This window comes from Simochromis diagramma, unplaced genomic scaffold (assembly GCF_900408965.1).
Source record: "Simochromis diagramma unplaced genomic scaffold, fSimDia1.1 OVJJ01000516.1, whole genome shotgun sequence".
Classification (NCBI taxonomy): Eukaryota; Metazoa; Chordata; class Actinopteri; order Cichliformes; family Cichlidae; genus Simochromis; species Simochromis diagramma.
The window spans coordinates 1681084-1695398 of record NW_024386938.1 but is presented as its reverse complement, the minus strand read 5'-3'; the positions used below and the strand labels follow the sequence as shown (position 1 = coordinate 1695398).

General features: G+C 40.9%; 1 protein-coding gene across 1 annotated transcript; it reads right to left on the bottom strand.

The window, feature by feature from the left end:
• Nucleotides 1-11668: 11668 nt before the first annotated feature.
• Nucleotides 11669-14087, bottom strand: LOC120736870. The gene is made up of 3 exons (XM_040037221.1): nucleotides 13874-14087; nucleotides 12899-13378; nucleotides 11669-12795 (listed from the first exon to the last, which is right to left on the bottom strand). The coding sequence occupies exons 1-3, from the start codon at nucleotides 14026-14028 to the stop codon at nucleotides 12069-12071; spliced, it is 1362 nt and encodes a 453-aa protein (XP_039893155.1). The 5' UTR covers nucleotides 14029-14087; the 3' UTR covers nucleotides 11669-12068.
• Between the last annotated feature and the right edge of the window lie 228 nt (nucleotides 14088-14315).

Genomic DNA, 14315 nt, shown 5'->3' with positions numbered 1-14315 from the left:
ACTCCCCCTGGCTTCTGCTCCGCGGCTGCTGAGTGAGCCCTCATCTGGGACTCTCCTCAGCTCTTACTGGGACAGTGGCGCGGCTGCCCCTCTGTTGGTCTTCCTTGGTCTCTTGTGTTCTGGGGACCTCTGGATGTCTGGAGTTTTGATCTCCTCCATACCTGCTTCATGCCCTGGAGGACGGGGCTGTGGCTCCCCACACTCCCTAGCAGATCGTTACATGGAGAAACCTTTGGAATGCAAGCATGCTGATCCACACAGGTATGCACACAGGTGTACACATGGGTATTCACAGACGCGGACTACAGCTTTCTTGGCTGCTGCCTCAAAGCACATTGTGCGCTGTCTATCTTGCGTGCTGCACAATATCGTTTATTATTTAGTATCTACTGATATCTACTGCTAGCTAGTTTATTGTGATGGTGCCGTTTTTTTTATTATGTTGCTCTTTGTTGTTTGCTTTCTCTTCTGTTTTTTTTTCTCCATACAGGTGACCCAGGTGTTTTGTTTGTTTTGTTTTGTTTTCTTTCTTCCCCCCCTTCTCACCGTCTCTTCTCCCCTCTGTTTTTCTTTCTCTCCCTCTCTTTCTTTCATTCTTTCTCCCTGTCCTATCCCCCAGTCATGTCTGTCCCGTTTGTAGCAACTGAAAATAAAATAAATTCATAATTATAATAAAGGTCAATCAAATGGACCAATATGGCAAGGCCATGATGATCCACTTGGTAAAATAAATCCGCTTGGCATCTTTCTTGGCCTTAAGACAACAATTCTGATGGCTAAAGATCCAAACGGGACAGAAAAAAAAATAAATAAAAAAAAAAATAAATAAAATGATTATAAACGCTTATTCTACTAAAATACATCCAACCTAAGTCAGAGATTTTCAATCAGTTTAAGCTTAAGCATATAAGCAATCATTTATGCATAAGTTTTACCGCACCTGAATCATAAAAACCCATTATTTCAAATTAAACCTAAAATCCCCCCTTTTGACACCTCTTATGTGTCACAAACTGAAAATGCTTCACCAGAGCTTAGGAAATCAAAAGAAAAAGGTTAGTCATATTATTTGACTAAACACCTCAGCAATCCTCCTCTCAGGTATATCTGCAAATCTGTGTTTAAGGGATGAAATCAATTTAATCATCATGTCAACTCCTGGCTCCATCCAGAGCCTGCATCCTTGGAACTTCCTAGAAACAAAACCTGTGTGTTAACCTGAACTTCACATTTCATACTCAGCTCACTTATGATCCAATCTGTGTTATAAGAAAGAAAACTTAAAACAGAACAGTTATCAGTCATGTGTTTCTTCAGTTAATGGTAACATGAGTTATATCAAAAAAATTGCATTTGCCCTTTAGCATTTGGCATTCTCCCAACAATATAATGTAATACCATAATCTCACCCCAGTCAATAAAACAGAAATTTTCTCAAAGCAAACATCAGCAACCCAAAATCAGCATCCCCAGAATTAAGTCTTCCACTCCTCCTGCTCATGGCAAAACAAAGCAAAGCAAAGCATCCCCTTTCTTTGTCCACATTTATTTATCCTAGCCTTGGTCTAGTCACACACATTCACTCACACGCATTCACACGAGATATTGCTGATAGTGGAGACTCCCGCACAAATAATCAGATTCTCCACCCTGAGCAACATGAGCTCATTCATTTATTTTATTTTATTTAGTTTTTTAGGAAAAGAGCTCTTTATGCTCTTGGACTGGATTGACTGCAATCCTTTTAGACAGGGACTTACAACCTGATCAGGTTCCCACAGGTAGCCTTCTTCTCAGCCAGTTGTAATCTGGAAAGGTCACCTTATGTTTGTTCTCCCAGAAATTTTTACAGCGCTGTCAGTTCAATCTTCCAGGCCTGCTTAGAACAAAAATGAGAAAAAAGAGAGCTGATTATTAGCTCATCAAAGCACAAAACAAAATCACCTGCCTGGTTTTCTCTAAGTGCACTGTTACAAAATAATGGGCCCCCTTAGACATGTCCATGTTTAATAAAACTCCCTCTATTAAAATAAGAAAACGACCCAAACCTAACTGACAGAATCAACCCATCACTACAACAACCTCAAAAATCTTAAACACACAAAAGTTTTGCCACAAGTTCTTCAGGGTCCTGACACTCTCAGGTCAACTGACATAATTTCACCTGCTCAATACACAGAAAGTCTTGTTAAACGCCACACAGTCACAGTGTCTCCTCCAGTGCAAGCTTCGCTCCTACAGTCAGACAGGTAACCCAAGTTCCTCTTTTTCTTTTCCTGTCCCGAGTCATTCAACTACTTTGCATACTAAGTCACCTCTGAAGAAGTTGTCATGACAAAAGAAATACATGTTTAAACATTACCACCTTATTAAATTATTTTATTTCTCACATGCTAAAGATGCTGTCTAATCTTCATGAGCTCTCTTGTATTTGTAAGGTTAATGCATTTTCTGTTTGTGTGTGAGTTTGTATATGTTTCTTTTTGCAGTGTTTCAGACACCTTCACAATTTTCCCACTTAAACAGTCAGTTTTCTCTTTCCCAGGTTTGCTAACCCAAATTTTGATTTCCCACATTAAATAACAGCATTCCTCTGTGCTCAGCCAGGAGTTAGAGCTCGCTGGTGAGGTTTAGTGACGCATGGCGCTGTAAACACTTCAACCAGAAACTTGACTGAGCGTTTCCAGTGATGTTAACCTATAACTTTCTTCCGACTGCTGCATGTGGAAATTGATCCAGGTCTGCTTTTCACCTGAAAGTATTCTCATTCCTAAGTGTAAGTGTGTTCTTCATTGCATTTATGTTATGTGTTCATATTAATGTTGAGTGTAAGCTGCTTCTTCATTACATGTGTATTTTTGTAAACAGGTTTAATTCATGCCTCTTTGCACTGAGTTGTGGATTCAAACTGTCTCACTTCTGATTCTTTCCAAAAATAATTTCACATGTAACAATTTGTGTGTGTTTGCATTTTCTATTCATTCACATAATTATTAGTTCATGTATTTATTTTTCTCTGTCTTTTTCTTTTCTTTTTTCCTCTTTTTGTTGTTGTGATGTGGTGGACAATCCTAAACCTCCATGACTTCAGCTTCCATTTTCAATCCAATTATATCCTGTACTCTCTCACTCGAACTCGTCACTCACTGGTCCCTGTCCCTCTTCTCACAGTGTCCTGTTTGGCCTTCAAATCTACAGCAAACACAGGCCCAACTCAGCTGTTTCTTCTTCTCTGTTTCTTCTTCTCTGTTTATCTTTTCAGTCTTCTCTTGTAGGTTAACTCCCAGCATGGCAAATATCACGTCCAGTGCCTTCAAACAGTCATGTCACTTGTCAGGTTTCCAGCTTGTGATTCAAAGCTCATGTTCCATCAGTGGTATTCATACATGCTGCTGCTTGTCCCTTCAGTGTTATAGGTCAGTTGCACTGCCTTTTGCCTGCGGTTAACTCTTCAAGTCCACGATGTTCTGTCTGTCTTCTGTCTTCATCAGGAGATTGTCTGTCCTTTAAGCTTCTTCTCAGGATGGGGACAGAATGAGAGGTCAAGCTGTAAAATTTTAAGCCAAAGCCTGGCCTGTTTCTCCTCCCAATTCTGTTAATCGATCCTTTTGCCTCTGTACTCATGTTTTTAGGTTGAGAAGACTCCACCTGTATTGACACCAAAACATGTAATTAATATCATTTTTATTACTTTCTAAGACATTCAGTCTCTAATTCCTCTGTTTTCATCTTGCAACGTCTGTCACCAGCTCACAAGCTGTATTCAGACTTCCTGTTTGACACACACACACACACACACACACACACACACGCACACACACACTTCTCTCAGACTTCCTTTTTTCCTAAGAGTATTTTATCAAACATACTTTGAAAAGTGAAAGAAAAACAATTTAAGCCGCTAATAATTCTCACATCACACACCAAAATGGAAAAACTAAAACACACCAGTGTTTATTGCTGATGAGAGGTTACTATTGAAAGTAATATATTGGTCTTAGGTATGTACAGTGCACTCAATATATATCAAAACTCAGTCAATTACTATAAATATAATGCAAAAACTCAAAACTTTATTTATAGCCCCCTAATAAACTTAAACGGTGTCTTAAATACACGCATTCAACAATGTTCACAGCAGCATTTTTGAAACCAACGGTGGTTTAAGCAGTTCACAGCTTCCACATTTGCATTTTCACACACACTCTGAACATAGCATCAGTCCTTTCACTCACTGTCAGCTTACAGACTCCCTCCACATAAGAATCTCTTATATTATATTACAAGGACGTCCAGTAATTACAACAACAATTATCAGGCCTGACATACTTATTTCCAAAAACCTACACAATTTTGACGAATTTAAATTAACCATCCAACGGATAAAAGTCCAACTTTTTTGTGATCAATTAACCAGTATCAGTTCCAAACTGTCTCTGGCCTCATTTAAACCCTAAGTGAATTTAAAAGCGTCCAACGCCCAAGGTCCAACCTCTGCTGCCCAAAAAAGTGCATATACCGTTCCAAACGGCAAAGTGATCCAATCACTAGCTATTTTTAACCAAGGTCCCAAGTCATTGGCAGGTGCTACCTGGGATAATCCTCAAGCCGGAGGGTCCTTTTACACGTCTGTAAAGATAAGATACTAAGATACTTTACTTTAATTTGAAACAACAATCAAAAGTCCACCAGAACTATTTGACCGATGCAGGTCCAACCTTATGATCAATAGGGACTCAAACACATAAAAAATGACCAATTACCTAACATCCTAAACACACATTACTTCTTTTTCCTCTTTTACCATGAAATACCATATCCCTTTTAACTCAGTACTGTCATTCTCCAAGTTTCATTATCCTTACTTCAAAGCTTCTCATTACTTCAAAGTTTTACTTTATTCTCAAGAATTCAGTTTTACCACTACTGAGCCAATTTGATAGTTAAGATCATCTACTCAGCGAACAGATAATTTAGAATTCATCCAATATGTACAGATTTGCTTTTTCTCTGAACAGGTTTGTGCCTACCTTTAAATCTTTTTAGACCAGTCTTCTGTTCGCCTCATATCAGATCCAACCTTCGGCCACATTTATTCTCTCTGTTACACGAAGAACCGGGCGGAAACACCAAATATTAACCCCGATTCTTTTGTCCCCATGATAGAAGAGAGAAAACCCGACTCATAGTGGTCAAAACATTTTATATTTCTTTTTATTCAATCATCTTCCGGAAGAGAGAGACCCCTGCACAGCCCAAATGCCAGTTGCAGGATCTCTAACATTAGAATTTTTGTAAATAAATAACCTTTTCTGCTTTAAAAACTTTCCTTTTGTGTTGTACTGGAGGAGAATGGTGGAGCAGTGCAGCGATGCAGCTTTTCAGGAGTGGAGACGTTACAGTTATTTTTATGGTACAAAACGGCGAGTGCACAATGGCACAGTGGAAACTGTCCGGTACAGAAACAACCACATTATACTGCTAACAAAACTCCTTGCAAAGGATCTGCAGTGACCGCAGCTTATCACAAAGTTAGATAAGAACCCAGAGTAATGATAACACTGAATAACCCCAGCCCCACAGCCAGACCCTGTTGTTTACTGGTGATTTAATGAGCTCAACTCCCACCATATTCTAGAACACAAATATGGCCTTCATCAAATCAGGGAAGATGTACAGAAGGAAGATCAGACGCCAACTAGGAAGAAGCAGAATAAAAGCAACATTGGCTTTCCTTCTGTAGTAGGTTTGTCCAAGAATCTCCTGAGTATGTTTAACAAGCATGGCATTCCAGTGCACTTCAAACCCAACGACAGCTGCAGGACAAGGTTCACCCAAAGGACAAGGAGTGGTGAAACTGAACTCCGCTTTCCAGCTTTCCAAAAAATGTGGTTAAATCACAATTCATATTAATTTGGGATTTAAGAAGATGGAGACTTACTTTTTCACATAGTTTCAGTTTTCAGTTTCAGTTTTATTTGTCATATGCAAGTTAGCACAGGGTCAACATCGCAATGAAATGTATTTGACGAGCAGAAGACAGTCACTCAGCAGAATGGTACAGTAGAAAAAAATAAAATAAATTAAAATAATAAAAAATAAATAGAAAAATAGTAAGAGCAAAATATTAATAAGATGTAGTAAAAGAAAAAAGAGATTTTCAGTTAACTGACTAAATATATATATATCTACAGGGTGGGCCATTTCTATGGATACACCGTAATAACATGGGAATGGTTGGTGATATTAAAGTCCTGTTCGTGGCACATTAGTATATGTGAGGGGGCAAACTCCTCAAGATGGGTGGTGACCACAGATTGTCTATGGTGTGAAGATACGAGATGTGCAGCACCTGAAACTACGGATACTGGATGCCTGTGCTGGCATTTTTCCTGCGGTGTTGCTATCAGTGTGTGAAGAGTGGGAGAAGAGGGTTGCATTGACAATCCAACACAATGGGCAGCACATTGAACACGTTTTATAAGTGGTCAGAAACTTGTAAATAATTCATGAATGAATAAAGTTACGTTGAAACCAAGCACACCATTGTTGTTCTTGTGACATTACCAATAAGTTTGATGTGTCACATGGCCCTCTTCCTATTGAAAAAACAAAAGTTTTGTCCAAGATGGCCGACTTCTAAATGGCCACCATGGTCACCGCCCATCTTGAGGAGTTTGCCCCCTCACATATACTAATGTGCCACAAACAGGACTTTAATATCACCAACTATCCCCATGTTATTACGGTGTATCCATAGAAATGGCCCACCCTGTATATATAAATATATGTACACACTAGTGATTAAATAAAGAAAATCTTAAATAGGAATGTAAGGGGGGAGGGGAGCCAGATGGAATATTGCACAGGAATGAGCAGCAGTACAACTAAACAGTACAAAAGTTTTTCTTTTTTGTGGCAGTTGTTACAGTATTGCACTTTTTAAAAATATAAATATCAACAAAGTGGAGTGACCAGTGCAGATTATACAGAGTACTTGTGAAGGGTAGCTTCTGAGTGCGTCCTGTGGAGTGTGTGTGTGTGTGTGTTTAAGTGTTGTAGTGTCATATGGCTTGATGGTAGAAACTGTTTTTGAGTCTTGTAGTCTGAGCAGACAGGCTACTGTAATGTCTGCCAGATGGTAACAAGGAGAACAGCTGATGTGCTGGGTGGCTGTGGTCCTTGATGATGCTGTGTGCTTTACGGAGGCATCGCTGGAGATAAATGTCCTGAATGGCAGGAAGCCTCGTGCCAGTGATGTGCTCTGCTGCCTTCACCACCCTCTGTAGTGATTTACGGCTGCTGGCAGAGCAGCTTCTGTACCAAACTGTGATGCAGCTCGTCAGCAAGCTCTCGATTGCACACCTGTAGAAATTTGAGGTGATGTTGGAGTTCATGCCAAACTTCCTCAGCCTCCTCAGGAAGTAAAGCCGCTGGCGAGCTTTCCTGATAGCAGTGTCTGTGTGAAGGGTCCAGGAGAAGTCCTCAGTGATGTTGACTCCAAGGAACTTGAAGCTGCTGACCCTTTCGACCTTGACACCGTTGATGTGGATGGGCTGGTGTTCTCTGACTGGTCGTTTCCGGTAGTCCACTATCATCTCTCTAGTTTTGCTGATGTTGAGAGTCAGGTTATTTTCCAGGCACCACTCGTACAGCGCCATCACCTCCTCTCTATAGGCCGTCTCATCGTTGTCTGTGATGAGGCCTATGATGGTTGTGTCATCCGCAAACTTGATGATGATGTTGGACTCGTGTTTAGCAGCACAGTCGTGTGTGAGCAGGGAATATAGGAGGGGGCTAAGCATACAACCCTGTGGCGTACCTGTGTTTAGGATGAGTGATGAGGAGGTGTGCTTACCAACTCTCACCACCTGGGGCCTGTTTGTGAGGAAGTTTAGAATCCATCTGCAGATCGGTGTTCCCAGCCCAAGGTCGACAAGCTTCGTGGCAAGTTTTGAGGGGATGATGGTGTTAAATGCCGAGCTGTAGTCGATGAAGAGCATCCTTGCATATGTCTTCCCTTTCTCCGAGTGAGGGTGGTGTGCGTTTGCCAGGGCGATGGCATCCTCTGTGGCTCTGTTTGTCCGATAGGCAAACTGAAGAGGGTCCAGTGTGTCAGGGAGGGAGGAGCAGATGTGACCTTTGACCAGCCGCTCCAGGCACTTCATGATGACGGATGTTAGTGCAACAGGACGGTAGTCATTCAGACAGGAGACCACTGATTTTTTGGGAACGGGAATGATGGTGGATGCTTTGAGGGACGTGGGGACCACTGACTGCCTCAGGGAGAGGTTGAAGATGTTGGTGAACACCTCTGCCTGCTCGTCTGCACACACTCTGAGTAGCCGGCCTGGGATGCCGTCCGGTCCTGGAGCTTTGTGAGGATTTACTCTTTTAAAGGTCCATCTCACAGCTTCTGTTTTCAGAGTTAGAGTTGCAGCCTCACTGTCCTCCTGAGGGTAGAGGATCTGCTCTCTGTTGTCTGCGTCAAAACGAGCATAGAAGTTGTTAAGCTCGTCTGCAAGAGATGCAGCGGGCTGAACACTGACAGTGTTGACCTTCTTGTAGTCAGTGATGCAGCGCAGTCCATTCCACAGTTGCCTGGTGTCAAAGCTGTGGTAGCTGGACTCCATTTTGTCCCTGTAGTCCTTTCTGGCCTTTTTTATGGACTTTCCGGGGTCGTACCTGGCTGCTTTATATGCATCAGCGTCCCCGGAGTTAAAGGCAGAGGTCCGCACTTTTAGCTTGGCGCGAACGTCTTTATTTACCCAGGGTTTCTGTTTTGGATATATGCGGACAGGGGTTTTTGTGATGATATCATCCATGCACTTTCCAATATATCCAATGACAGAGTCTGTGAGTTCATTGATGTTGCCATCAGCTGCATCCACAAATATCTGCCAGTCAGTTGTGTCAAAGCAGTCCTGCAGGACCTCCTCAGCCTCACTGTCCCATTTGTAAATAACCCTGGAAGCTGGTTTTTCCTGTTTCAGTCTTTGTCTGTATGCAGGCAGCAGCAGTATGGAACAATGGTTTGCCTTGCCAAAAGCTGGGTGGGGGAGGGGTTTGTAGCACTCTTTGAATGGAGTGTAACAGTGGTCCAGTGTTTGATCACGTCTTGTAGGGAAGGAGATGTGCTGATAGTATTTGGGGAGAACTTTCTTCATGTTGGCTCTGTTGAAGTCTCCCAGCACAATAAAGGCAGCTTATGGTTTTTTGTTCTCAAGTCCAGTAATGATGTTATACAGTTCGTCCATAGCTTTAGCTTTATCAGCATATGGGGGAATGTAAACAGCTGAAAGGAGAACTGAACTGAACTCCCTCGGGAGGTAAAAAGGCCTGACTTTAATGGTCAGCAGCTCGAGGCTCTGAGAGCAGTAAGTTTTTAAGATACACACATCTCTAGCCCACAACGAGTTAACCATAAAGCACACCCCTCCTCCCCTTTTCTTGCCTGTATCCTTCGTTTGGTCTCCCCGGTAAACAGTGAATCCATCCGGCGTGATGGCGCAGTGATGGGGACGCTGGGCTCCAGCCATGTCTCTGTGAAGGCCAGAACGCAGCAGTTCCTGATGTCTTGTTGGTGTTTAATCCATGCACGCAGCTCGTCAAGTTTGTTGTCCAGAGACTGGAGATTCGCGAGCAGGATGCTGGGCAGAGGTGGCTTGCTGTTTCTCTGTCGCGTTCGGCACAAAACTCCGGCGTGTTTCCCCCTCTTTGTTTTCCCTCAACGTCGCGCGAGTAAACAAAGGATCCCAGGCAGCAGAGCGTCCACGGAGTCGAAACCCGCTGTAAAGTCCGAACTGGCTGACGAACGTAGCTCCAGAAGCGTCTGTCTGTCATGCCGAGTGTATGATCGCGCTGTGCGCACAGAAATAGGAAGCAGTACAAAATAAATAATAACATTTTTGCTGAGATGACTGGGAGCTCTCGTCGGTGCAGCCATCTTACGGCGCAACCGGAAGTATACATTAGGACCATTTTCTCAGTTAGGTGTCATTCTTCAGTTATCTGCACTCCGAGCAGATAGAAAGGAGGAAAAAAGAGAGATGTTTTCTGTTTTTATGTGCAGGGAGGAAGAAATGGTTCAGCTTCAGAAGGAAGGAACTAAGACCAGACCAAACACAGCAAAGAGAATGCATATAAACACTAAGCAAGCCAAGAATCATCGGAAGATATAAAAAAAACAACTTGAAAGGCTATGACACAAAAACATGGGTAAAAGATCCAAGAGCATGACAGAATGATATTTTGTGTTGGTGTGTGGAAGTGTATCCTATAGGTTTATGTTATGTAATACACCAAATTACTTTCTTAGTGAAATAATTAACAGAGTAACAAGCCTAGACAATATAAAAATTTGTTTAATGATTCAAAACATTTGATGATCTGAAACATGTCACATACACACACTCTGAAGGTCTACTAGAAGGTACAAGCAGAGGTACCCTCCATAAAGGATCAAGATCAAGGCAGCACAGAGTTTAGTTAGCCCACTATCGGAGCTTCAGAAAGGTATGATGAATAAAGATATGCCTAAGAAGTACAGCAAGCTGGCCATACTTGAGGCCTTGGAACACTCAGTGTTGGGGAGTAACGGAGAGCATTTACCAGCATTACACATTTAAAATACAAAATATGTTCAGTTACCGTTACCGTTTAAAAAAGTGGTATTCATAATACAGTTATATGGATTACATGGCAGTCCTTTCCTGTTTCATATGTTAGGCTATGCCCTCTCTACTTGTGATAGACAAACAAAACAGGCATTAAGAGGCTCTAATGCCTGGGTCTCAATCTCCCGGCCCATGTCACCCCTACTCGTGGCCCACATAATGACGTGAAGAAATATTTTTAAAAATTATTATTCAAAAAATGATTTAATATGAAGGCAACAGGCAGAGTGGTACAGTCCTAAAGAATGTAGCCTCATGGGCAGTGTAGTCCATGCTGCAGGGAGAATGGATTGCCATACCTGTTATGTGTCTGTGAGCATCAGGGAGGGAGAAAAAGGAGAGTGGAAAAGTACGAGCTGTCTCCCAGCAGAAACGGGAGCTGCACAGCAAAATCGCTAGTGTGAAATTAACACTGTGAGTGTTAAATTTAACACTGGAAAAGTGTCTATATGTGTCCACTCTTTTGAGTGTTAAATTAACACTTTTCAAAGTGTTATATTTTTAACAATGAGCTAGTGTTATTTTAACACTGCACAGAGTTAAAGATTAACACTGAGTAACACTGACCAGTGTCAAAAATATTCTACACTGGTGTTAAGTGTTAAAAAATTAACACCGAATAGTGTTGGTAGTACTTTACACTAGCCCTGGTGTTTAAAAATTCAACTCTGAATAGTGTTAATTTTCTAACACTAACACTAGTGTCAGTCAAATCATTAATACCACCAGATTACAATAAACTCCCATTAATCTCTGATATCTCTACTGCTACAATTAACCCCTAACATCTACCCATTACAAAGAAATACAAGACATTAACATTCCAAAATACTTTGTATTCAGATACACCACAAGTAAACAAGTTATACAAAATAACAGTATAGGACAATGTACATTTTGTCATCAGTGCCATTTGAAAATTGCCTATCATAAGGTCTATAGTACACCAGATCATCTACAGAGATCAGTGCAAAGACATCGAATCCATCCTCAATAACAAATGCATTTAAGTGATCATTGAAATATACTGTTGAGACCTTACAAGTTAGAAGATAAGCATTGAAATCTCTAACAATTATATTGACAATCTTACTGAACAAAGACATCTCATTTTCAACACCAGAACAAACATACATCCCAACTTGATATTCTGTACCATAACTTTTGACCCAGGAAGTTGTAGAAACAATAGAAGAAACGTCAGACATTTTATTCAGTGCTTCACTGCCTTTTAAGCTGCTGGCCAAGACTTCATTAATGGGGCCAAACTGTAATCTTTTAAAATAAAAATTTTCAAAATGAAAGGCTAATTGATTCTGATGTTTTTTTACAAGTGTTTTTGTGATATTTTTAAAGTTCTTTACAGATCTTTTGAAGAACTTGTGCTTTGCTTCAAATCTCACGCACCACATATGTATGAGTGGCCCAATTTTTTCTAATGCAGCGTGGGTAATGGATCATTAGGTGGTGCTTTGGAATCAAATTCCGTTCTGGAAAAAGAGATTTGAAAGCCTTGTGATGATCGGCAATCAGATGTTTCAAATAGCAAGTCATGCCATGAGTTATAATGGGTGAAAAAACAATGTTCACAATTTGAACTAACAAAAGTAGCAAGTTCCAATGTCCATCATTTCTGCAAACGATATCTCCAAAAATCAATGGGCTATTCCGCACAAGACACCATGACTGCACAGCATTAAGCCCAAGATCTTTGCTGTTGTCATCCAGTTTTAGCCCACCTGGCCTGTTCCTTCTCTGTGCATATCCGTAGTTAAAGCTTATAATTCTCTGTGACAATGAATTCAAGGATATCAAAGAGGTCTTAATCAAGTACTGAAACACAAGCTTTAACTCATACTGCACCACTCCCTCTAGTAGATCATGCATTATGTCTACAGCATAGTTGTCTGAAATATGGAACAGCCGAAGTGAATTGAGTAAACAATTTCTTTTTACACCAAATGTTGAGGCCAAAGCAGGATTTTGTTGAATGGCACCACAGTGTTTGTAATGAAGTTCTTTGGAACGCAGTGTTAAGCCTACATGATCTTCACTAAAAACTGACTGCAACTCTGTCTTATCAGTTAAACAAAATCTACAACAATAGTTTGCACTAAATCTTCTTCTTCTTCCTAGCGGTTTATATCCCGCGACGCAGGGTCCGCTATCTTGCATGCCTTCCTCCACTTCTTCCTATCAAGGGTGTCTAGTTTGCACTAAATGATTCAACAAAACCAAAAATGCTATGTAAAGCCAAGTTGTCACCAGTAATCTGAAAAAGCAAACCTCTCACAGGTGTGGCTGAAAAGGGCACTTGCATTCCTTCAGTCTCTAAAATCTTTAGATCATCAACAAGTGGCTTTAGGATAGGATCAAACCCATATTTTTTTAAGTCTTCTGAATGAAAAAGGGCTACAAGATGAATGTTCATCAACACAGAATTTAACTCTGGTGGCAAATTTCTCAAAACAAAATAAATACAACCAAGTTTGTGCACTCCCTTTTTTGAGCCTAAAGGATTAGCAGTTTCAAAATCGTCATAGTAGAGCTGGATCTGGAGAGCATGTTCTTGTTGTGAGAATAAACTGTGATTTTTGAAGTAGGAGCCGTCATTTAAATCTCTGTACAATCCCTCCATGTTTAGTTTTGTTTTCTGGAAACTGCTACAAAGTTCACTGTTTCGAAACATAGATGAAAGGGATCTGTCAATGGAAAATTTTACTTAGTAGTCAGTATAATCTTTTAATGATATAAGTTTGCATATGGTAGAATACTGCATGTAATCATTTGTGTTTAGAAGTATATAGTTGGTGGCATATTGAAAGAATGTCTCATCCTAGGAGGTCTGTAACATTCCAGGGTGTTCTGGCGTTCACCCCCACATCCTAGGAGTATGGGAGAGGTCGTACCTTGTCTTATTGTTTTACGGTAGGATTAACGTAGCTATGTCTGTTCTAGTCTAAGTGCTTTTTGTTTAGATGAACTGCTGGACTGGAAGTCCAGCAGGTTTAGGAAAGTCGTTTATGGAGACACACACACAAACACAGGCACCCACTGAAGTATAAATAAAGACCGGGGCAGTTTCTCAGTGCGAGTCTCAGTTCTGGAGGCTGCCCTTGCTAGCAAGAAGTTCTGTGTGTTTCTCTTCTCTGATTCTCTACTGAAGAAGTGTTTTAGAGTATATCTCTTAACAGGATCCCATGATAGGAACGTACATGAATTTATCATTGACAGGAACTTGCCTGTATGTCCCTGTTGTTCTATCTTTGTGCACATCAAAACGCACACCAAGAACATGCTCTATGGCATAGGTGTTAAACTCTGGCCCGCGGGCCAAATTTGGCGAAGCCATACCAAATTACTATTAGAGCTGGCCTACTGGTATTATACAGCTAATATATATATTGCTTAGTATTAAGCTTTGCTTGTTCCATATTCAGTTTTTCAGCAAAACGTGTTTGAGTCCATAAGAAAAGATTCATTCTTATATCTGGAGGAATAAATATATTTCAATAAATATTAACGTTAGCCCGTGACTTTGTTCCAGTTTTGAATTTTGGCCCACCTGCAGGTTTGACACCCCTGCTCTATGGGTTCAACTATTTTCCATTTTCGCTCAAAATGTCTTATCCTTTTAGA

Bases quoted from the DNA above. Each gene is read 5' to 3' on its own strand.
- LOC120736870 (XM_040037221.1), bottom strand. From the start codon at position 14,028: ATGGCTTCGCCAAATTTGGCCCGCGGGCCAGAGTTTAACACCTATGCC. The intron at 13,379-13,873 runs ATCCTGTTAAGA...TTCCATTGACAG, and splicing joins ATGTACGTTCCTATCATGGG to ATCCCTTTCATCTATGTTTC. The intron at 12,796-12,898 runs ATTTAGTGCAAA...AAGAAGAAGAAG, and splicing joins ATTTTTGGTTTTGTTGAATC to ATTTAGTGCAAACTATTGTT.